Raw genomic sequence first — 18,061 nt, forward strand, 5'->3', positions numbered from 1 at the left:
TAAAAGAAGCAGGACAGGGTTCACATAACCGGTTAGAATTCTCCCGAGGCACTGTGGGAAGAGCCAACACTTCCGGTTTTCGGTCGCCGACTCCGTACTGGGGGGGGATCTTTCCCTCTGCCGCGGTGCCTGGTGGGACGCGAGGCCTGACCTTGCTGCCTAGCAGCCTCTGCCGCGCAACCCACCTTTACCCGTGTCCCTCGACCCTGGCACGTTAGCCAATGAGCGCACCAAATTGATTATGTCACCAGGGTCGGGCCCCTATGCCTGACGGAGCCAACCTGGATGTTGCAAGGGCCAAAGCCGACCAATTACTGTCTCAACTTCGCCGCGGGGCTGGGTCGGAAGAGGTGAGCCTTCTGAAGAGGGGCGGAGGCGACAAGTCAGTGGGCGTTGCAAAGTGCTCAGCACAAGCCAATGGCAGGCGAGCATCGGAACCCGCGGTGTCACGAGCCAATAGACACGGGCTCCGCGAGCCAATGGAAGGGCGGGGAGGTGCCTGAGAGTGGGAACCAATAGAAAAAAGCGTTCCAAAGAAGTGGGTGGGACTCCTATCCGTGGCTCTAAGAGCAAGGCCAGACACTGAAGCTCGTGGGAGGAACTCAGGATATGCAGGACCAATAGGATAGGCGGGGCGGGGCGACGGTGGTGGCGGTGGCGGCAGTGGGTTCGGTTGCGCGTGGCGCACGGGGTGGGAGCCGAGGCCAGGCCGGGAGCAGGCGCTGCCGCCAGTGAGAATCGGGGCCCGGAGCAGGGTGAGGGTTGGCTGGGGACTGGGCCCGCAGCGCGCAGACCCTGACCTCCGCCCTCTGACCTTTCCCCCTCCAGGCGACCATGGGGAACGTGTTGGCCGCTAGCTCGCCGCCCGCTGGGCCGCCGCCGCCGCCTGCGCCCGCCCTCGTGGGACTGCCACCGCCTCCGCCCTCTCCTCCCGGCTTCACGCTGCCGCCTCTGGGAGGCGGCCTGGGCGCTGGGGCTGGTGCGGGTCGAGGTCCGGAACGGACCCCCGGGACTGCGTCCGCCAGCGCTGCAGGGACCGCGGACGATGGGGCCTGCGGCTGCCTGCCCAACCCGGGCACGTTCGAGGAGTGCCACCGGAAGTGCAAGGGTGAGGGGCGAGGGACCTGGTGGAGGTGGGATGGCCCGGATCTCGCGGGGAGGAGGGGGCACATTGAGGCAACCTTGGGAATTGGCACGGACCATTGGAATTATTTAACAGAGCGTTAGTTGACGTTGGGATCGAATGGTGGAACGTTGGCCTTGGGGCTTAGAACGACGGGATCAAATGGTGGAACCTCGGGATGGAATGCCATAGGAGGACAGAAAAGCCTTGGGGACCTCAGGAGCCCCAAGGATCACCCAAGCCAGCCTCCTCATATGATCAGGAAAGAAACTGAGGCCCAAGGTCACAGTGTCAGCCAGGTGTCAGCAAGGGTCTAGTGGGGGTGGAACCCAAGGCTTCTGGATCCTGGCTTGGAATAATTGTGATAGCAAAAGGGTTGGAGACTTACTGAGCACTGCCGTGGCATTCAGTGTATGTTACTCATTAAATCTTTGCAATATTTCCATGTGGTGAGCATCATCTTCTAGATGACAAGTTTGACACAGATAAAGTAACTTACCTAAAGTCACACAGTAGTAGGCGGTGACACTGGGATTTGGATGCAGGCAAAGGCCCTGGTCCTGGCCCCATCCATTAGGCGATGCTACCGTTGGGGTACTTTGGGACATTCTGTGGTTCCCTGGAGAAGGAGAGCTGGGTTGATAGGGAAGGCAGGGTTGAGAGTTGGGGTGTGTATTTGTGGAACGTGGAGTATGACAGCGTTTCTCTTCTTCAGAGCTGTTTCCTATTCAGATGGAAGGTGTCAAGCTCACAGTCAACAAAGGGTTGAGTAACCATTTCCAGGTGAGCCTTCCTGGTGCCCTTACCCTCCAGAGGTCATCCCAGGCATCCCCCTGTGTCTGTACATACAATCCCTTTACTCTTTCCTAAAGGACTGGACTCCTTGGTACTTTTCAAAGACTCGGAGACAGTGCCAGGCTATCTCCTCAGAGGGGGCCAGTGGTAGTGTTTAGGGACCCAGACTCCAGAGATACCCCTCCCCAATAAAATTCAGGCAGGAGTGAAGTGCCAGGTATGTAGCCCCATCCCCCACTACATTCTGTTTCTAAGTCTCAGTCAGGCCACACCTCCCAGTCTTTGCACTCTGCCCAGCCCAGAGATGCCTGTCTTTTCCTCCTTGATGGAGAAACCTGGCTGTCAAGCATCCCCATCCCAGGCTGAAGGGCAGCTGTGCTGGGGGTGGGCTCAGCTGGGTTTATTGGGGGTGACCCAGAGCCTCATCCCCACAGACCTCCCTCTTCTCTCAGGTGAACCATACAGTAGCCCTCAGCACAATCGGAGAGTCCAACTACCACTTCGGGGTCACGTATGTGGGGACAAAACAGCTGAGTCCAACAGAGGTGAGGCTCCTCTTGACATTTTATTCATTGTATCATTCTTCTAACAAATATGTAGCCAAACATTAGGCAAAGAAAGCTGTGTCAGTAAGAGGCCAGAGCTGCTGAGGGTGTTTGGAGGGGGAACTGTGTGACTCCAAGATGTGTTGGAACACGGGTCATTCCTTCATCGTGAACCCCTGCTCTCTGCCCAGTCTTGTGCTGGGTGAGGCTTTGAGTACCAAACTAGGCATTTGGACTTTATCTAGGGGGGCACTGGAGAGCCATGGAAAGATTTGGACTAGGGAAAGTCGTGGTCAGGCTGCCATACAGAGGCTAGGTTAGGGGAGTGGGGGCAAAATTGGAGGCCTGGAAGGAGGCTTTGGCAGGACACAGGTAGAGTTGGGAGACTGAGTTAGGTCTCTGCTTTTATTAACTATTCCCGTTGAATAAATTGGTTTATTCAACAAGCCTTCATCCTACCCCCATTCTTTGCCCAGCCTTGTGTTGGGGATGTAGCAGTGACTAAAACAGCTATGGGGCACGTGGTCTAGTGGAGAGAGGAAAACAGGTCTGTCTCTAGAGTAACAGTCCAGGGTGGGCTGGACTGAAATGGGGGAACCCCAAAGCTGTGGAAGCCTAGAGGATAGCCTAATTCAGCCTAGGTGGTCAGGAAGGGCTTCCTGGCAGATGGGGACATCAAATCCCTGGCTTTCTGGTCCTAGTCTTCTCACCTAAGCCCATCACTCATGTACGTCCATAATGCTAGACCTCTGGTCCCTAACCTCTAACCTTGCGCTCTGCCTCTCAGGCATTCCCCGTGCTGGTGGGCGACATGGACAATAGTGGCAGCCTCAATGCTCAGGTCATTCACCAGCTAGGCCCTGGCCTCAGGTCCAAGATGGCCATCCAGGTGAGTGGGAGTCAAGTCGGCTGCTCCCCCGGCTACCCTGGGCACCAAGGTGCCCTCACATTCCCCTTCTCCCCCACAGACCCAGCAGTCGAAGTTTGTGAACTGGCAGGTAGACGGGGAGTACCGGGGTTCTGACTTCACAGCAGCCGTCACCCTGGGGAACCCAGATGTCCTGGTGGGTTCAGGTAAGAGGCACAGGGCTGGGAAATTGTCAAACCCCAGTCCCAGCTTTACCAGCAAGTCCGTCCCCTTTTCTGGCCCTCCCTTCTACCATCCAAGAAATGGGCAGGGATGGGAGGGGTTTTGAAACATCGGGCAGCATAGCATCATGAGTGAGAAAGCAGGTTCAAAGCTCAGCTCTGCCACCGGCTGAACTGCGATTGTAGGCAGGTTCCAGCACCTCTGTGGGCCTTCGTTTCCTCGTCTGTAAAGTTGGGTTGCCTCACACGGTTGTTGAATAGGTCATGTAAGTTCATATGTGTGAAAAGCTTCAAAGGGAGTCAGGCGTGTAAAGGGTCCCAAGGAAATGAGCTATTATTAAGTACTCATGGGGCTCTGGGCTTGTTTGAGGGTGCAGAGCGGATCCCAGGGCGGGCAGGGTCCATGTGCAGTTGGGGAGGAGGCAGGTAGTCTGAGATGGAGGCTGACAGGGAAGTGGCTGGCTGGGGGCAGGAACCGCCTGACTTCTGTTTGTACTTCTAATTTTTCCAGTGGTTTGGGGGTTTGGGGGGGCGGATGTCTCTGGGTGTCTGCATTTGATTTCTCTACATTTATTTAATGAGTATTTATTGGTCGAGTACTGTATATATTCTAGGCACAGAGGATATGGCGGTGAGCAAAGGAGACTTAAGTCTGCCCTCTGGGAGCTTCCATTTTAGTGGAAGCAGACACAAGAAAAGCAGTACATAAAGAAGAGATGTCAGGTGATGGGCGCTGTACAGAAAGATTAGGGCCTCAGGAGGGGTGGGTGGAATCCTCAGAGAAGGCCTCATTACGTAGGTGATATTTGAACAAAGACTGAGGGAAGGTGCCAAGCAGATATATGGGAAAAGAGCTTTCCTACCAGAGGGAATAGCGAGTGCAAAGGCCCTGAGGCAGGACTCTTTACTGGAACATCAAGAAGGAGAGTGCTATAATGGATGAGGAAAGAGGGCGAGTGATAGAAGTCAGAGGAGTCAGGGGGCCAAATCACATGAGGCTTTGTGGAACTTTGGCCTTTACTCTGACTGAGTCAGGCAGGGGGCCGCTGGAGGGATTTGAGAGGGATAGGATCTGACTTGGCTTTTAACGGTATCCCTTGTGCTAACATGTGAAGAACAGACTACAAAGGGACCCACTGTTTGGGGCAGTGGAGGGGGTGAGAAGTGGTCAGATCTAGGTGTACTTTGAAGGTGGAGCTGATAGAATTTGCCGATAGATTGGATGTGGGAGATAAGAGAGAGGAATCCAGATGATTCCTGAGTTTTTGGCTTGAACAGCTAGGAGGATAGAGTTGGTGATTCTGGCATTAGCTCTGTCGTGGAGAGAGGGCTCATGGGCAATGAGTACTGAGTGTATTTGTGAGGGCGAGCAGCCAGAATCCCTGGGGGTGTTCAGGGAGAGCTTGTAATTCTGCCTGTAATTCTGCCTGCTGAGGTGAAGGAGGCTTCTTGGAGGAGGTATCACCTTTGAGCTTCCAAAGGAAGGGGAGGAGCTACCCTGGCAGGGAGGAGCGGGGAGGGAAGGGCCATGTCATAAAATCCAGGGGACTGGGAAGCTGGGCATGAGAGGCCTCCCGGTGAAGTTCCAGGGGAGATGAGGGGCCTTGGGCCGGAAGAAACATTTCTGTCCCCTGCTGACCTCTGACGGCACCCTGTTCTGCTCCCACACTCACTGCAGTTGGGCCACGTGAACTTTTCTGACACTTCCTGGAATCGCTGTATTCGTTCTGCCCCAGGACCTTGTCACGTGCTGTTCCTACTGCTTGGAATTCTTCTCTGGTTTTGACGTGGCTGAATAAGTGAGTCTCAGGGCACACATCACATTGACTAAAAGACCTTCCTGTACATGTTTGCACTGTATCACCTCACCCTGTCCCCTAGTCACTGTAGCACTTCCCTCTAAAATTGTCTTGCTCTTTATCTCCTGTCTCCTACACAAGGATGTTGGCTCTTCCAGGCCTGGAACCTTGCCGGGACCAGAGTAGGTACTTAGAAAATACGGAGCAAAGGAGTAAGCAGTGGTAATGGCAGGTCCCATCTTTTACCTCTGCCCTTTGTCAGGCCCTTTGCATGTGACATGTGCATCTTCCCCTTTGTTCAGTCGTTCTAGGTACTGGGGATAGAATAGTGATGAAAACGGCTCCTTGAATCCCAACAGCCCTGTGGGGTAGGTGCTACCAGTATCCCCACCTTATTGAGGCCCCAGAGAGGGTAAGTGCTTCCGCAAGGACAGTGAGCTGGACTCCAGAGTCCATGCTCTTCTCCGTGGGACCCCACCCCCACCCCACACATACACACTTGTCAGCGTCAACCTTTTGTGCTCCCCAACGGGCCTCCAGGCCCCTCTTCCCTAGAGCCCGAGCCCACCAGTTACACTGCCGTATCCACTCTTATAGGTGTCTCTTCCTCCCCTCAGACACTAATAAAGACGGCCTACTGGGCCAGGTCAGTGCTGAGCACGTGAGTAACTTACAACCAACAGCTCGGAGGTAGGACCCCAATGGCTCCACCTCCTCTGAGCCTCAGTTTCCTCACCTGTCACAAGGGCACAATAGCAGTGACCACCTCTTGCTGAAGGATTCAGTAAGAGAGCCCATGCTCAGCCCTCAGTTCTGGGCCAGATGCGTAGTTAGGGCTCGCTCTGTGTTGGGTCTCGGTGCCGCCCCACAGGGGCAGAGGTATCTGTTTTTATGGCCCCCATTTCACAGATCTGACCTGGGATCACCCGGCGAAGAAGCAGAGGAGCTGGAATTTGAATGGCAGCCTAACTCAAGGGCCCATGTTCTCACCTTGTTCCCTCCCCATGACCTCAGCTCCTCTGGAGCCTCTGTTCCATTCTGAGCAGGGCAGTGATGGGTCACAGCAGTGACCGATACAACCCCTTCCTGCCGCCATGGGGCTCACAGGCCACAGGAGAGACATTTGCCTTTAAACGATGATCACACGCTGACTTCATTCCTATTGTGAGAGATCTCACACAGGAAAAGTCCGTGTTGCTCTGAGAGCTTAAGATGGGGACCCCGTCACACTTGGAGTGACAGGGTCGGCATCTCTAAACTGTCAGTGTCTGCTCCAAGAGAGAGCGAAGAGAAGGGGAACACTCAAAAAGGACTCCGCAGGGATCAGGGGCAGAAAGAAGTCTTGTCCAGCCGGGGCCAAGAACCACCTTCCCTTTGGGTGCTGCCCCAAACTGAGCGTCTGCCATTCCTGCCCCAGGCGACCTCCCCTGGTGTGGCCCCAGCTGTGCAGGGGGTGGCAGCCCAAACCGGCTCCTGCCCAGCAGGTTTGGGAGGCAGATTGGGAAACGACTCCTTTCCCAGGTCTGTGGTTCTGCCCCTCACCCAAGGCCTGCTCTTTGCTCTCACAGACCTCTGACCCACTTTCTTTTCCTTCTGGCGGGGTTTGGACTCACCAGGTTTTTCATGGCTGCTCCAGCCCCTACAGAATGGGGGGATGAGAGTTGCTGGTCTCAACAAAGCCCTGACTTCAGGGAGCTCACGTGCCACAGGGGAGCTGGGTCTGGCTAAGAGCAGGTTAAGGAAACATGCAGGAAGGGGTGAGATGTTCAAGAAAAAGGCCTGCGAGAAGCTAGGTGCTGGGCAGTGACTTGTGCATCCTGGGAGGAGGAACTGGGGACTGCAGTGATCATGGGCCGGAGGATATGTGCTTGGGGAGCAGACGGGTGCAGCGTGGGAGTGAGCCAGATCCCACAAGGCATGTGGGCACCGGGAGGGACTTCAGCAAGTGGCGGCCACGCTTGGACTTGGGTCCCCACAGACTCAGTGTGTGTTCTCACCAATGACGAGTCAACGACAGGAGTCAGGTGGAAGCAGAGGACCAGGGCAGGGCGACTGCCAGGGTCCCATGGGGATGGTGGCTCCGATGTGGTGGCGTGCTGGAAAGAAGCAGCCAAATCCAGGAGGTGCCTCCCTAGGTGCAGGTATTTATTTAGTTGGCCAGACTAAGCAGAGGGAAGGGTACACTGGGCAGGGGGTCAGTGTGTGCACAGGCCCAAGCGGGCAGAGAGAGCTCCATGTGTTTGTGCAGCCAAGACACAAGTGGCTGGCTGAGTTATGGGAAGAGGAAATGGCTCTGTTTGGAAGCTGGGGCCGAGCCACGTAGGACTTTGCAGGGGTGCTGTGAGGAGCCAGGGTCTCGGCACTGGGGAGCCACCAGCAGGTGAGCAGGGGGAGAACCGGGTTGTGTATGTGCGTTAGCAAGCTCCCTCTGTCTGCTGCTTGTGAAGTTGCAGGAGACCAGAGAGGAGGGTGGGGATGGGGGAGCAGAGAGGGAGGCAGGTCCAGGAGATAGGAGGAAGGAGGGATGGGCAGAGAGATGTCTCATAGCCCTCAGTCCCAACAGTTGGCAGAGCTGAGAGGCCAGTGAGTTTAAGTCCTTATGTGACTCTAGACGTCATTTTATCTCTGTGGATCTCAGTTCCCCCTCAATTGAACGAGTGGCTAATTCTGGCCAAGTGATAGGGCTAGAATTTGAATGTAGGCCATCTAGCCCCTACGGGGGTGCTCTCCCAGCAGCAGAGTGGTTCACACATTTTGTGACCGTGGGTGAGTGCCTTGATTAACTGCCTCAGCCTCCTCTGTAAATGGTGGCAAGTGAATGCCGGCGGCACGGGGCTGTACAGACCAGATGAGGTCCCATGCGGCCTGCGAGGCTGGCCTCTGAGCCTTGTGAACCGATCGAGAAGCAAGTGTGGGAGGCCAGAGGACAGGCCCCAAGCCTCCGGCAGGGGCCAGCCTAAAAGGCTGCCCAGAGCAGGAGTCTGGCCTAGCACTGGGGCCAGGCAGAAACTGATAACCACAAAGCCCAGGTAATGCCCCACCATCTCACCTGCAGGAATCCTCGTGGCCCACTACCTCCAGAGTATCACGCCATGTCTGGCCCTGGGCGGAGAGCTGGTCTATCATCGGCGGCCCGGGGAAGAGGGCACTGTCATGTCTCTAGCTGGGAAATACACATGTGAGCCTGGGGCTTGAGGGTAGGAGTTGAGGCTGGGGGCCTGGGCTCCTGGGTCTGAGGGAGGGGCTGGGGGCCTGGGCTGCTGGGTCTGAGGGAGGAGCGGCCGGGGTCCTGGACGCCTGGGTCTGAGGGAGGAGGGACTGGGGGCCTGGACACCTGGGTCTGAGGGAGGAGGGGCCGGGGGCCTGGGCTCCTGGGTCTGAGGGAGGAGGGGCCGGGGGCCTGGGCTCCTGGGTCTGAGGGAGGAGGGACTGGGGGCCTGGACGCCTGGGTCTGAGAGAGGAGGGACTGGGGGCCTGGACACCTGGGTCTGAGGGAGGAGGGGCCGGGGGCCTGGGCTCCTGGGTCTGAGGGAGGAGGGGCCGGGGGCCTGGGCTCCTGGGTCTGAGGGAGGAGGGACTGGGGGCCTGGACGCCTGGGTCTGAGAGAGGAGGGGCCGGGGGCCTGGGCTCCTGGGTCTGAGGGAGGAGGGGCCGGGGGCCTGGACGCCTGGGTCTGAGGGAGGAGGGGCTGGGTTTTCAGGTCCCCTTGGTAACCTACTCCACCCCCCACCCTGCTGTCTTACAGTGAACAACTGGTTGGCGACAGTAACCTTGGGTCAGGCAGGCATGCACGCAACATACTACCACAAAGCCAGTAACCAGGTAAGCTAGTCTAGATACCAGCTGTCGGGGCACACTTCCACGCGTGGGTTGCCTGGGGCTTGTATGCCCATGAGTCCAGCCTAGGAAGCTGAGTCTGTTGCCCTGGCCCCTTCCAGCTGCAGGTGGGCGTGGAGTTTGAAGCCAGCACACGGATGCAGGACACAAGTGTCTCCTTTGGGTACCAGCTGGACCTGCCCAAGGCCAACCTCCTCTTCAAAGGTACAGGCCTCGGTTGCCCCACCAGGAAAACAGACGAGAGTCAACTCAGCTCTAAGTGGGTGTACGCCACAGGAGATGATGGAGGCCAGCGTGCTGGGAATTTTGTGGGCCTCCAAATTACCCAGGAACACTCATTAAAAAGGTGGGGGCCTAGGCCCCAAGCTTTGCACCTACCACATTCCTTCCCTCCCCAGCCAGCAGCCTCTCCCACGCTGCACTCGGCCTTTGCTCTTTCCGTAAGTGGAAGGCAGCTGAGCATATCCAGCACACATCCCTCTATTCACATTAGTGGAAACAGGCTCCTGGAAGTTACAGTCTCTACCTGGTCCAGAACCCCCCTGGCTGTCTGACTCTAGTCCTGATATGCAGTCCTAAGTCTTCTCGGACCTCAGTCGGTCTCAATTTGGGGAGTGTGAAGACCACCCCCAAAGGCTGCTTCAGTCTGCCTAGGGCAGGGCTTCCACTGACAGGAACGAGGTCCAGGGATTCCTTGGCCTCTGAAGCTGTCAGTCAGCCGGGTGGCAGAGGCTGGGTTGGGGTTCCAGCTGTGCTCCCATGAAGTGAGTGAGCACCCCTCCCACGTGGTGCAGCCCCGTGCATCCTTATGTCAGGCTCTGATAAACGAGCCCGAGAGGAGACTTCAGTCTTCCATTCAGCAGATACTGAGTACCCATTCTGTGCCCAGCCTTGTGCTGAGGGTACTGGGGACACAGTGGCGACCAGGCTGTCCTCATAGGACTCACACTGGGAAGGACAGACCCCCTCCCCAGGGAGCGAGGACCGAGTGTGGACAGGACTTGGGATGGCCGAGGGCTTCCTGGAGGAGAGGGCTCACTGAGCTGAGAGCTGAGGAGGAATAAGTGGGTTGCTCCCAGAGCTGAAGTACTTGGGGTGTGGGAAGGGGTTTCTGGGAACAGTGTGGTCAGAGGTCTGGAAACTGGCAGTCTGGCTGGTGGTGTCTGAGGAGGCCTGGAGTGTGACTCCAAGGGACAGAGTGGGAAGCTGGCACATGGCTCTCACAACGGCTGTCTGCCCACAGGCTCTGTGGACAGCAACTGGATCGTGGGCGCCACGCTGGAGAAGAAGCTCCCACCCCTGCCCCTGACACTGGCCCTAGGGGCCTTCCTGAATCACCGAAAGAACAAGTTCCAGTGTGGCTTTGGCCTCACCATCGGCTGAGCTGCTTCTGACCCTCATCTCCCGCGCCCTTCCTCCTCCAGATCCCACCTCCCCCTCCCTCCCCTCCCTCCCGGGGGTCGGGGGGCCACGGAAATGAGGGGACCCATCACCCCAGCAGCTGAGGGGGGATTCTGGAACCATGGGCGCTTCAGGATTCGGAGCACGAAGGGGCCTGGGGGCCTGGAAGGGGTTCCAGGAATGAGGGGCACGCCGGATTCTGAGCACCAGGGGCAGAGGCAGCCAGACAACCTCAGGGAGGTGTTGGGGATCCCCGCTCCCTAAAGGGCCCTGGGCCCCATCCCGGGCCCCAAGGGGGCAGCAAGAAGAGGAGCTTTCCCATCCCCAGTCTGCCCCCACCCACTTTCCCATCCATCCCTCGGTATAAATCATGTTTATAAGTTATGGAAGAACTGGGACATTTTACAGAAAAAAAAAAAAAGAACAACAACAACAAAAAAATATACATGTGTTTAAAAAAAAAAAAAGCAAAATGGGAGGCGGCCTTGGTTTTCCTACCTGTTTGTGGCCCCTTTTTGCTCGGTCCATCTAGCCCGACCTTCCCACCGTCGCCGGTAGGGGGCGCCAAAGGGCTGGAATGAAGGATGACACCGGCCGGGAGTCAAGCTTGGTGGCTGCCTGGTAACCCAACTTTATGGGGAGGAGCTGGCCGAGTATCTTACAATCTCCTTATGACTTCTGCCCCCCCCCACCAGGAGGGTGTGGTCTTGTGGTCACTGGCTCCGGCTTGGCCTGGCCAGAGTGGCTGCAGGGGACTTTGTCCCTGGGAGCTGAAGTAACAGGGATGGCACTGTCAGTGCAGGGGTGGGGGCAGTGAGCTAGGATTCCAGGGGCTTTCCAAAAGGAGCAGGGATGATGGGGTTTTAGGACTTTTTTTCTGACTGGGAGGTCAGAGCTTCCTGAAGTTTCATGAAGAATTCAAGCACCTGGCAAGATTTCAGAATCAACTGTGCCTGATGGGGGAGAAGAGCTTGGGCTTAGGACTTCTGGGCCTGGGGAAGGGGCTGGAGCCTCTGGTGTGGATGGAGGGTTGGAGGTTGGATCACCTGTGTCTCAGGCATCTGACTCAGGAGGAGGAGGGATCGGTTTGGCCCACCTAAGGCGCAGGTAAACACCTCTGTCCCCTCCAGACTGGAACTGAAAACCTGTCTGCCGCACACATGGGGAGGGAGGCTGCTGGGCAGGGAAGACCCCTTATTACCTGGAGGAGCCACAGCACCCACTCCCTGTTAGCGCTCTCTGAGGCCAAAGCAAACAGGTCTGATTGGCATTGTGGCCCCCTTCCTGGGACCAGGCATTCAGCCTCCTCTGACCCCATGGAATTCAATCCCAGCTTCTCCAGTTCTCCTTGTGTGGCCTTGCCACCTCGACTCTGAACCCGCGGTTTCTCATATGAAACAGCTGGATTCATGTAACGGGGCTGCTAGGGAGGTAACTGTTGGAATGCTTGTTATGGCCCCTCAGCAGTTAGGTGTAACAGGACCCACTGTGTGCCAAAGATGTTCTCAGCGCTTCATACACAGAGGTACAGCTGGCTCTCAACGTTTTGTTCAACGTTGTTTCCTTGTAAAGATCAGATGCCGTTGGAACTTGACTTGTTTCTATCAATTAGCCCCTGGTAAAATTGATTTCATCATCATCCATCATTTTGTGAAAGTTGCAAGAACCATTATGACAAGGTTAAGTGAGGTCCTAACTGTAGCTTGTTGCATCACCGAACGATGGTGTAAATGCAGTTATTTCCCAGATTTTCTGGACCAAGAAACTGGGTGTTCAGAGGGTTGGTCATTTGCCCAAGGTCACACGGCTGGCAACTGGCAGAGCCCGTGTTCAGGCCCCAGCAGTTTGGTTCCAGTCTTCGGTCCTAACCAGGCAATAGGAATGCTTCAAGCTGTGTGGAAGGTGCAGTATTTGGGTAGCTCCTGTGCTAGGGAGAAGTGCTGGATTTTCATTCCACAAATGCGGACGGGCTCAGAGGCGCTCATCTGTGCCTGAGGTCCCAGCCAAAGAAGGAGTTAGGGTTAAGACCCAGATTTCACTCTCAAAGCCTAGGCTTTCAGTAGATGCCTTACACTGTCCCCACCCTGTCCCATCTCATGGGCCTCCAGTCCCCTTCTCCCTCAGACCCAGGTATCCAAGCCCCCAGCCCCTCCTTCCTCTGACCTAGGATTTTGGCCCCCAGTCCCCTCCCCAAATTATTTATCCAGCCACAGGGGAAGGGGTGCTCTCAGCGGCTGCTTGCTCCTTCCCCTTCCATGCCCAGCCCCCCCACCACCACCACCACCACCACTGAATAGAGGAGGGTGCCAGTTACTGGATGAGATGTCACCTCCCCTCCTGAGGGCTGGGGGCATCACAGCGCCTCCAAGCCCCACCTCTTTCCCCCTCTCTGCTGTGTGAAGGGGGAGAACAGCCCACCTCGTGACTGGGGGCTGGCCCAACTCGCCCTAGCCCTGGAGGAGTAGGCGGGGCAGGGGGGAGCCCTATAATTGGAGGAGTCTGGGATCCCTGAGTCCTACTCAGCCAGAGCGGAGGCGAAGGACGTGCTTACCCAGGAGCTGGTGAGCAGCAGAACTGGGGGCACAGAGACCAGCTCAGGGCTCATGTGGGGGATGGGCTAGATGGAGGAGGTGACTGCCCTATGCCCCGGTCTGAACAGAAGCATGAGCTGGGGATGAGGCACGAGGCTGAGGACTGGATTTAGGGGAGGGGTGGGCCACAGGGGCATCCTGACTCAGCTAGACGGGGTGGGGGTAGCGTCTGGACTTGCAGAAGAGCTAGATGAGAGCCCACAAATTGTCACCCAGTAGTACCTACTCGGTCCCCCCTTCGTCCATAGATCGCCATTAAATGGAGGCTCAAGGGGTGGTGGCAAGGTGGCTAGAGTGTTGATTGAGGGAGAATTTTAAAATGGGGATTCATTTAGCTAATACGTGAAAGGTGGCACTTGGATGTGAAGTTGGAACTTAGAATGTGAAGATAGAACAAGGAGTGTGAGGCTGGAACTCAGAATGCCAAACGGGCTCACACAGGACTGGGGGCAGGGTGAATGGAATTTGAACCCTAGGAGAGGGCGATGGAATTTTGGCGGGGAGGCCAACCTGGGATAAGGAGACAGGAGAAGACAATGAAGAAGTTAAACACAATGCAGGGGCCTCGCTGTAAATGTTTGTGATGCGATTAGGATGATGCAGATCTGGGGCTAGCTGAAGCTTGGAAGGCCAGGCCCCGGGGGTGGGGCTCTCTGGGTGGGAGGAATCCCCACTGGCTGTTGATTGACAGTTTCTCCCTCCCCTAGATTGACCTGCGCTAAAGATGAAGGTTCTATTTGCTGCGTTGGTAGTCACTCTCCTGGCAGGTATGGGGCCGGGCTTGCTCAGGTTCCCTGCCCCCCTCCTCTGTACCCCCTGCCCCTGAGTACTTTCTACTGCTGGTCTCTCTCCCCCTTGAGAGGAGACCTAAGTCTGAGGCCTCTTCTGACATTCACTGACTGAGCAGCTGTTTTACTCTCTCTGGGCCTCAGTTTCCCCATCCTTAAAATGGGAGTTATAACAGTTTCTAATGCATTGTTGTCAGGCAGGCAGTGAGTGCCGCATAAGTGTCAGCTGTATCTTTATTCTCCATCACCCCCACATGGCCCTGCCCAGAGCACACAGAGACACTCAGTAGGTGCTTGTCAAGAGATGAAACAGGCTGGCTATCCTTCCACTCCCTCCCTGTCCACCAGTGTTCTGAAGACCTGCACAAGCATTTGTGGAGCACCTACTCTGTGCCTGGGCGGGGGGCAGAGCACTCTGACGGCTGTGACCTTGCTCCACACAGGATGCCAGGCCGATGTGGAGGAGGAGATGAAGCTAGGGCAGGAGCCAGCGGAGTGGCAGCCCAACCAGCCCTGGGAGCAGGCACTGGGCCGTTTCCGGGATTACCTGCGCTGGGTGCAGACCCTGTCTGACAAGGTTCAAGAAGAGCTGCTCAGCACCAAGGTCACCGAGGAACTGTCGTGAGTGTCTCCGCCCCAGCCCGACCCTCCTGGTGGGCCGTTCCTTCTGGAACCTCAGCTTCCACTGGTCTGGGTTTCTTTCTGTCCCTTTCACCATTTCTTGGGTGGGGGGGGAGGCTCTGTTCATTTCTTGCTTCCTTTTTCCATTTGGGACTCCTAGCTTTACCTCTGATTTTTTTTTTTCTTAAGATTTTTATTGGGGAAGGGGAACAGGACTTTATTGGGGAACAGTGTGTACTTCCAGGCCTTTTTTCCAAGTGTAGTTGTTGTCCTTTCAATCCTAGTTGTGGAGGGTGCAGCTCAGCTCCAAGTCCAGTTACCGTTTTTTCTAGTTGCAGAGGGCACAGCCCACCATTCCTTGTGGGACAGGAGGAATCGAACTGGCAACCTTGTGGTTGAGAGCCCGGCGCTCCAGCCAACTGAGCCATCCGGGAGGTCGCTCAGCGCAAGGTGCCGAGTTCAATCTTAGTTGCAGGGGGCAGAGCCCACTATTCCTTTCGGGACTCCAGTTGTTGAACTGGCAACTTTGTGGTTGAGTGCCCACTGGCCCATGTGGGAATCGAACCAGCAGCCTTCGGAGTTAGGAGCAGGGAGCTCTAACCATCTGAGCCACTGGGCCGGCCCCTTTACCTCTGATTTTTTTCTTAGCTCTTTCTGTCTGGCACGTTCCTTTCTGTCTTCCTCCATTCTAGTTCAGTCGCTCATACTCTTCCCTTTTGTTTTCTCTTGTCCCCCTCCCCCCCTTTGGGGTCTCTCTGACTCTATCCTCATCTTGCCCTCCCCATCCCTTCTTTCTCCCTTTATCTCGCTCTCTACACACATTCACTCCCTCGGGTCCTCCGGCCCGCAGGGTGCTGATAGAGGAAACCATGAAGGAGGTGAAGGCTTACAGGAAGGAGCTGGAGGAGCAGCTGGGCCCCTTGGCCCAGGAGACCCAGGATCGGCTGAGCAAGGAACTGCAGGCAGCTCAGGCCCGGCTACAGTCCGATATGGAGGACGTGCGCACCCGCCTGGCGCAGTACCGCAGCGAGGCGCGGACGATGCTTGGCCAGAGCGCCGACGACCTGCGGAGCCGTCTCTTCTCTCACCTGCGCAAGCTGCGCAAGCGGCTGCTCCGCGACGCAGAAGACCTGCAGAAGCGCCTGGCCATGTATCAAGCTGGGGCCCGCGAGGGCGCCGAGCGTGGGGTTGGCACCATCCGCGAGCGCCTCCTGCCACTAATGGATCAGGGTCGCTTGCGGGCCATCAGTATCGGCCAGCCGCTGCGGGAGCGGGCTGAGGCCTGGCGCCAGCAGCTGCGTGGGCAGCTGGAGTCGTTGGGCACTCGGGCCCGCGACCGCCTGGACGACATGCGTGATCAGATGGAAGAGTTGAAGGCCAAAGTGGAGGAACAGGCCGTCCAGATACGCCTAGAGGCCGAGGCCTTCCAGGCCCGCCTCAAGAACTGGTTCCAGCCCCTGGTGGAAAACATGCAGAGCCAGTGGGTGGGGCTGGTGGAGAAGATGCAGTCCACTTTGGACACCATCCCCACTCCTGCGCCCAGTGAGAACCACTGAGTGCCAGGCATGTCAACTGGTGGGCCCCGCTCCTGCCACCCTGTGCCTACTGCCTCCCCCAGCCTGCAGGAGGCCCTGTACCGACCCCACTGTCCCCCTGGTGGGTCCTGACTTAATAAAGATTCAGCAAGCTTCACAGCAGGGGCTCGGCGTCTGAGTGATTTCTCACAGCTCCAGCCTCAGTTTCTCCTTCCCCACACAAGTTCTCAGTCTTGTCCCCTCTGCCCGTGTGTGTGTGTGTGTGTGTGTGTGTCTATTTCTTTGTGTCTCCTCTTTTAACTCTCAGTTTTTGCTTCCTTCTGTCCCTTTCTGAAGTATTCTGCCTCCTCTGCTGCTCACTTTCCTCTGCCTCTTTCCATTCTGTCTCTGAGATGTGGTTCTAGAACAAATCCACCCCTGGGTTAAATCCTGCAGTTGCCCATGACTACTGTGGGCAAAAGCAACCAACCTCTTTGAGCCCTCAAACCAAACTCAAACCAAACCTCTTTGAGTTTCATAGAGTCGTTGTGACTCAAAAGACCTGAGACCACTGCCATCATGAAGCCATTTTAACTTTTTCCTCTTCTATCCAGGATTAGCTGATTCTGTCTCCTTCCCTCTCCTGGCCTCTGTCTGTCCTGCTCTCACTGAGATGCTTCATTTTTCTGGCTTCCTGTTTTCTTCCACCTCATCTTTTATCTCAACCCCCTCTGGTTTCTCTTGCCCTGGGCCACTTGTTTGTTTTTTTCCCTTCCTGCTCCTTGAGGGTTTGTCCTCTGGCCATTCTGTTGCGCTTGAGCTCTCTGCCTTTCTCCTTCCCTCTGGGTATGCAAGTCCCTTCTCCCTTTGCTGTGCTTCCCTGTCCCCTACCCTCATTCTCATTCCTTCTCGCCTGCACCGGGCTGGAGAGAGAACAAAGAAACCCGCGAGGATCTGCACAGGCCCCTGGAATTCAGGGCTGGGAGAAGGAGTTGGGAGTTGACAGAGGGTTGAGGGTTGAAGCCCTGAAGGGAGCCACAGGCACTTTCCTTTCCCGCCCCCTCAGTTATTAGGGGAGCAAGGTTCCCACCTAAGGGGACAGGCCAGGGCTTGAGCTTGTGTCTCCCAGGGGCCCCAGTTTCTTGACTCAGCTGGGGCTGAGTGAAGAGGGGAAGGGTCAGTGAGCTCAGAGGCAGGGGACCTGGTCCCAGCCAAGCCTGCTAATGACTCACTATGTGCCCTGAAGCGGGGGCTGAGCCCTCCGGGAGCCTCAGTTTCCCCAGATGTCAACAAGGGAGGTGGCATCAGCCAAATCTCTCACTTGAAAAGATGAATTTGAATTCTCATCACTCCTGAAGACAAGTCTGAGCAGAGGGGTGTCCCACCTCACTGTAGCCCCAGTCAGGTCTAAGAGGTGGGACAAGGGGTAGACAAAGAGCTTTGGGAAACAGAGGCTGGCAGGGGGTGCTATGGGGTGGAGACTGACTCCAGCAGGGATCCGGAGACAGCCTGGAGTCAGGGAAGGGGAGGGACAGAGAGCCCACACACACGGACAATTAGCCATTGAATGTTCCTTGGCTATGCCTCAGTTTCCCCATATGTAAACGGAAACCCTTAGAGTTGTGGTGAGGATGAGACTGGAAAAACATAGTTCTATTTTTGTGGGGTGGGGAATGCAGGGGAGTAGACGTTTGAGTGGCTGTCTGGGAAGTGCTGGGCTCATGAGGGAAGACAGCTGGGGACAGACGGACTGGAAGCTGCTGAGCTGGCCAGAGGGGTGTTGCAATCCTGCCAGGGTCTGGTCTATGCACCCCTTTCACAACCATTCCCCCTGGCCCCCAGGCTGACACGTGGTTGTGGGGGCACAAGGCCAGCCAACCTAGAGTCTGGGGCCTGGGGCCACCCTCCCCCGAGCTGCCAGGGGTCACTGGCGGTCAAAGGCAGCTGAAGAAGAGTGG

The 18,061-nt window shown here is 56.6% G+C and overlaps 2 protein-coding genes across 3 annotated transcripts; both read left to right on the top strand.

Moving 5' to 3' along the window:
- Nucleotides 1–209: 209 nt before the first annotated feature.
- On the top strand, nt 210–11,038 carry TOMM40 (translocase of outer mitochondrial membrane 40). 2 transcript variants are annotated; one of them, XM_033128010.1, is made up of 10 exons: nt 210–350; nt 829–1,108; nt 1,839–1,906; nt 2,371–2,463; nt 3,251–3,352; nt 3,432–3,537; nt 8,407–8,529; nt 9,097–9,173; nt 9,290–9,392; nt 10,432–11,038. In XM_033128010.1, exons 1-10 carry the CDS (start codon nt 264–266, stop codon nt 10,569–10,571), a joined length of 1,179 nt encoding a protein of 392 aa, XP_032983901.1. In that variant the 5' UTR covers nt 210–263; the 3' UTR covers nt 10,572–11,038. The 2 variants fall into 2 exon arrangements, with proteins under 2 accessions (XP_032983901.1, XP_032983902.1); XM_033128011.1 differs by lacking the exon at nt 210–350 and adding an exon at nt 573–731.
- Nucleotides 11,039–13,036: 1,998 nt separating this feature from the next.
- On the top strand, nt 13,037–16,286 carry APOE (apolipoprotein E). The gene is made up of 4 exons (XM_033128012.1): nt 13,037–13,150; nt 13,888–13,947; nt 14,412–14,589; nt 15,440–16,286. Exons 2-4 carry the CDS (start codon nt 13,905–13,907, stop codon nt 16,143–16,145), a joined length of 927 nt encoding a protein of 308 aa, XP_032983903.1. The 5' UTR covers nt 13,037–13,150; nt 13,888–13,904; the 3' UTR covers nt 16,146–16,286.
- The last annotated feature ends 1,775 nt before the right edge of the window (nt 16,287–18,061 follow it).

The sequence above is a fragment of the Rhinolophus ferrumequinum genome, chromosome 15 (genome assembly GCF_004115265.2).
Source record: "Rhinolophus ferrumequinum isolate MPI-CBG mRhiFer1 chromosome 15, mRhiFer1_v1.p, whole genome shotgun sequence".
In the NCBI taxonomy this organism is placed as follows: Eukaryota; Metazoa; Chordata; class Mammalia; order Chiroptera; family Rhinolophidae; genus Rhinolophus; species Rhinolophus ferrumequinum.

Excerpts from the sequence above, each read along its gene's own strand:
- TOMM40 (XM_033128010.1), top strand. The coding sequence starts at position 264 with ATGCCTGACGGAGCCAACCTGGATGTTGCAAGGGCCAAAGCCGACCAA. Across the intron at positions 1,109-1,838 it reads GTGCCACCGGAAGTGCAAGG|AGCTGTTTCCTATTCAGATG; the intron begins GTGAGGGGCGAG and ends TCTCTTCTTCAG. Across the intron at positions 9,174-9,289 it reads ACCACAAAGCCAGTAACCAG|CTGCAGGTGGGCGTGGAGTT; the intron begins GTAAGCTAGTCT and ends GGCCCCTTCCAG.
- APOE (XM_033128012.1), top strand. The coding sequence starts at position 13,905 with ATGAAGGTTCTATTTGCTGCGTTGGTAGTCACTCTCCTGGCAG. Across the intron at positions 13,948-14,411 it reads GGTAGTCACTCTCCTGGCAG|GATGCCAGGCCGATGTGGAG; the intron begins GTATGGGGCCGG and ends TGCTCCACACAG. Across the intron at positions 14,590-15,439 it reads AAGGTCACCGAGGAACTGTC|GGTGCTGATAGAGGAAACCA; the intron begins GTGAGTGTCTCC and ends TCCGGCCCGCAG.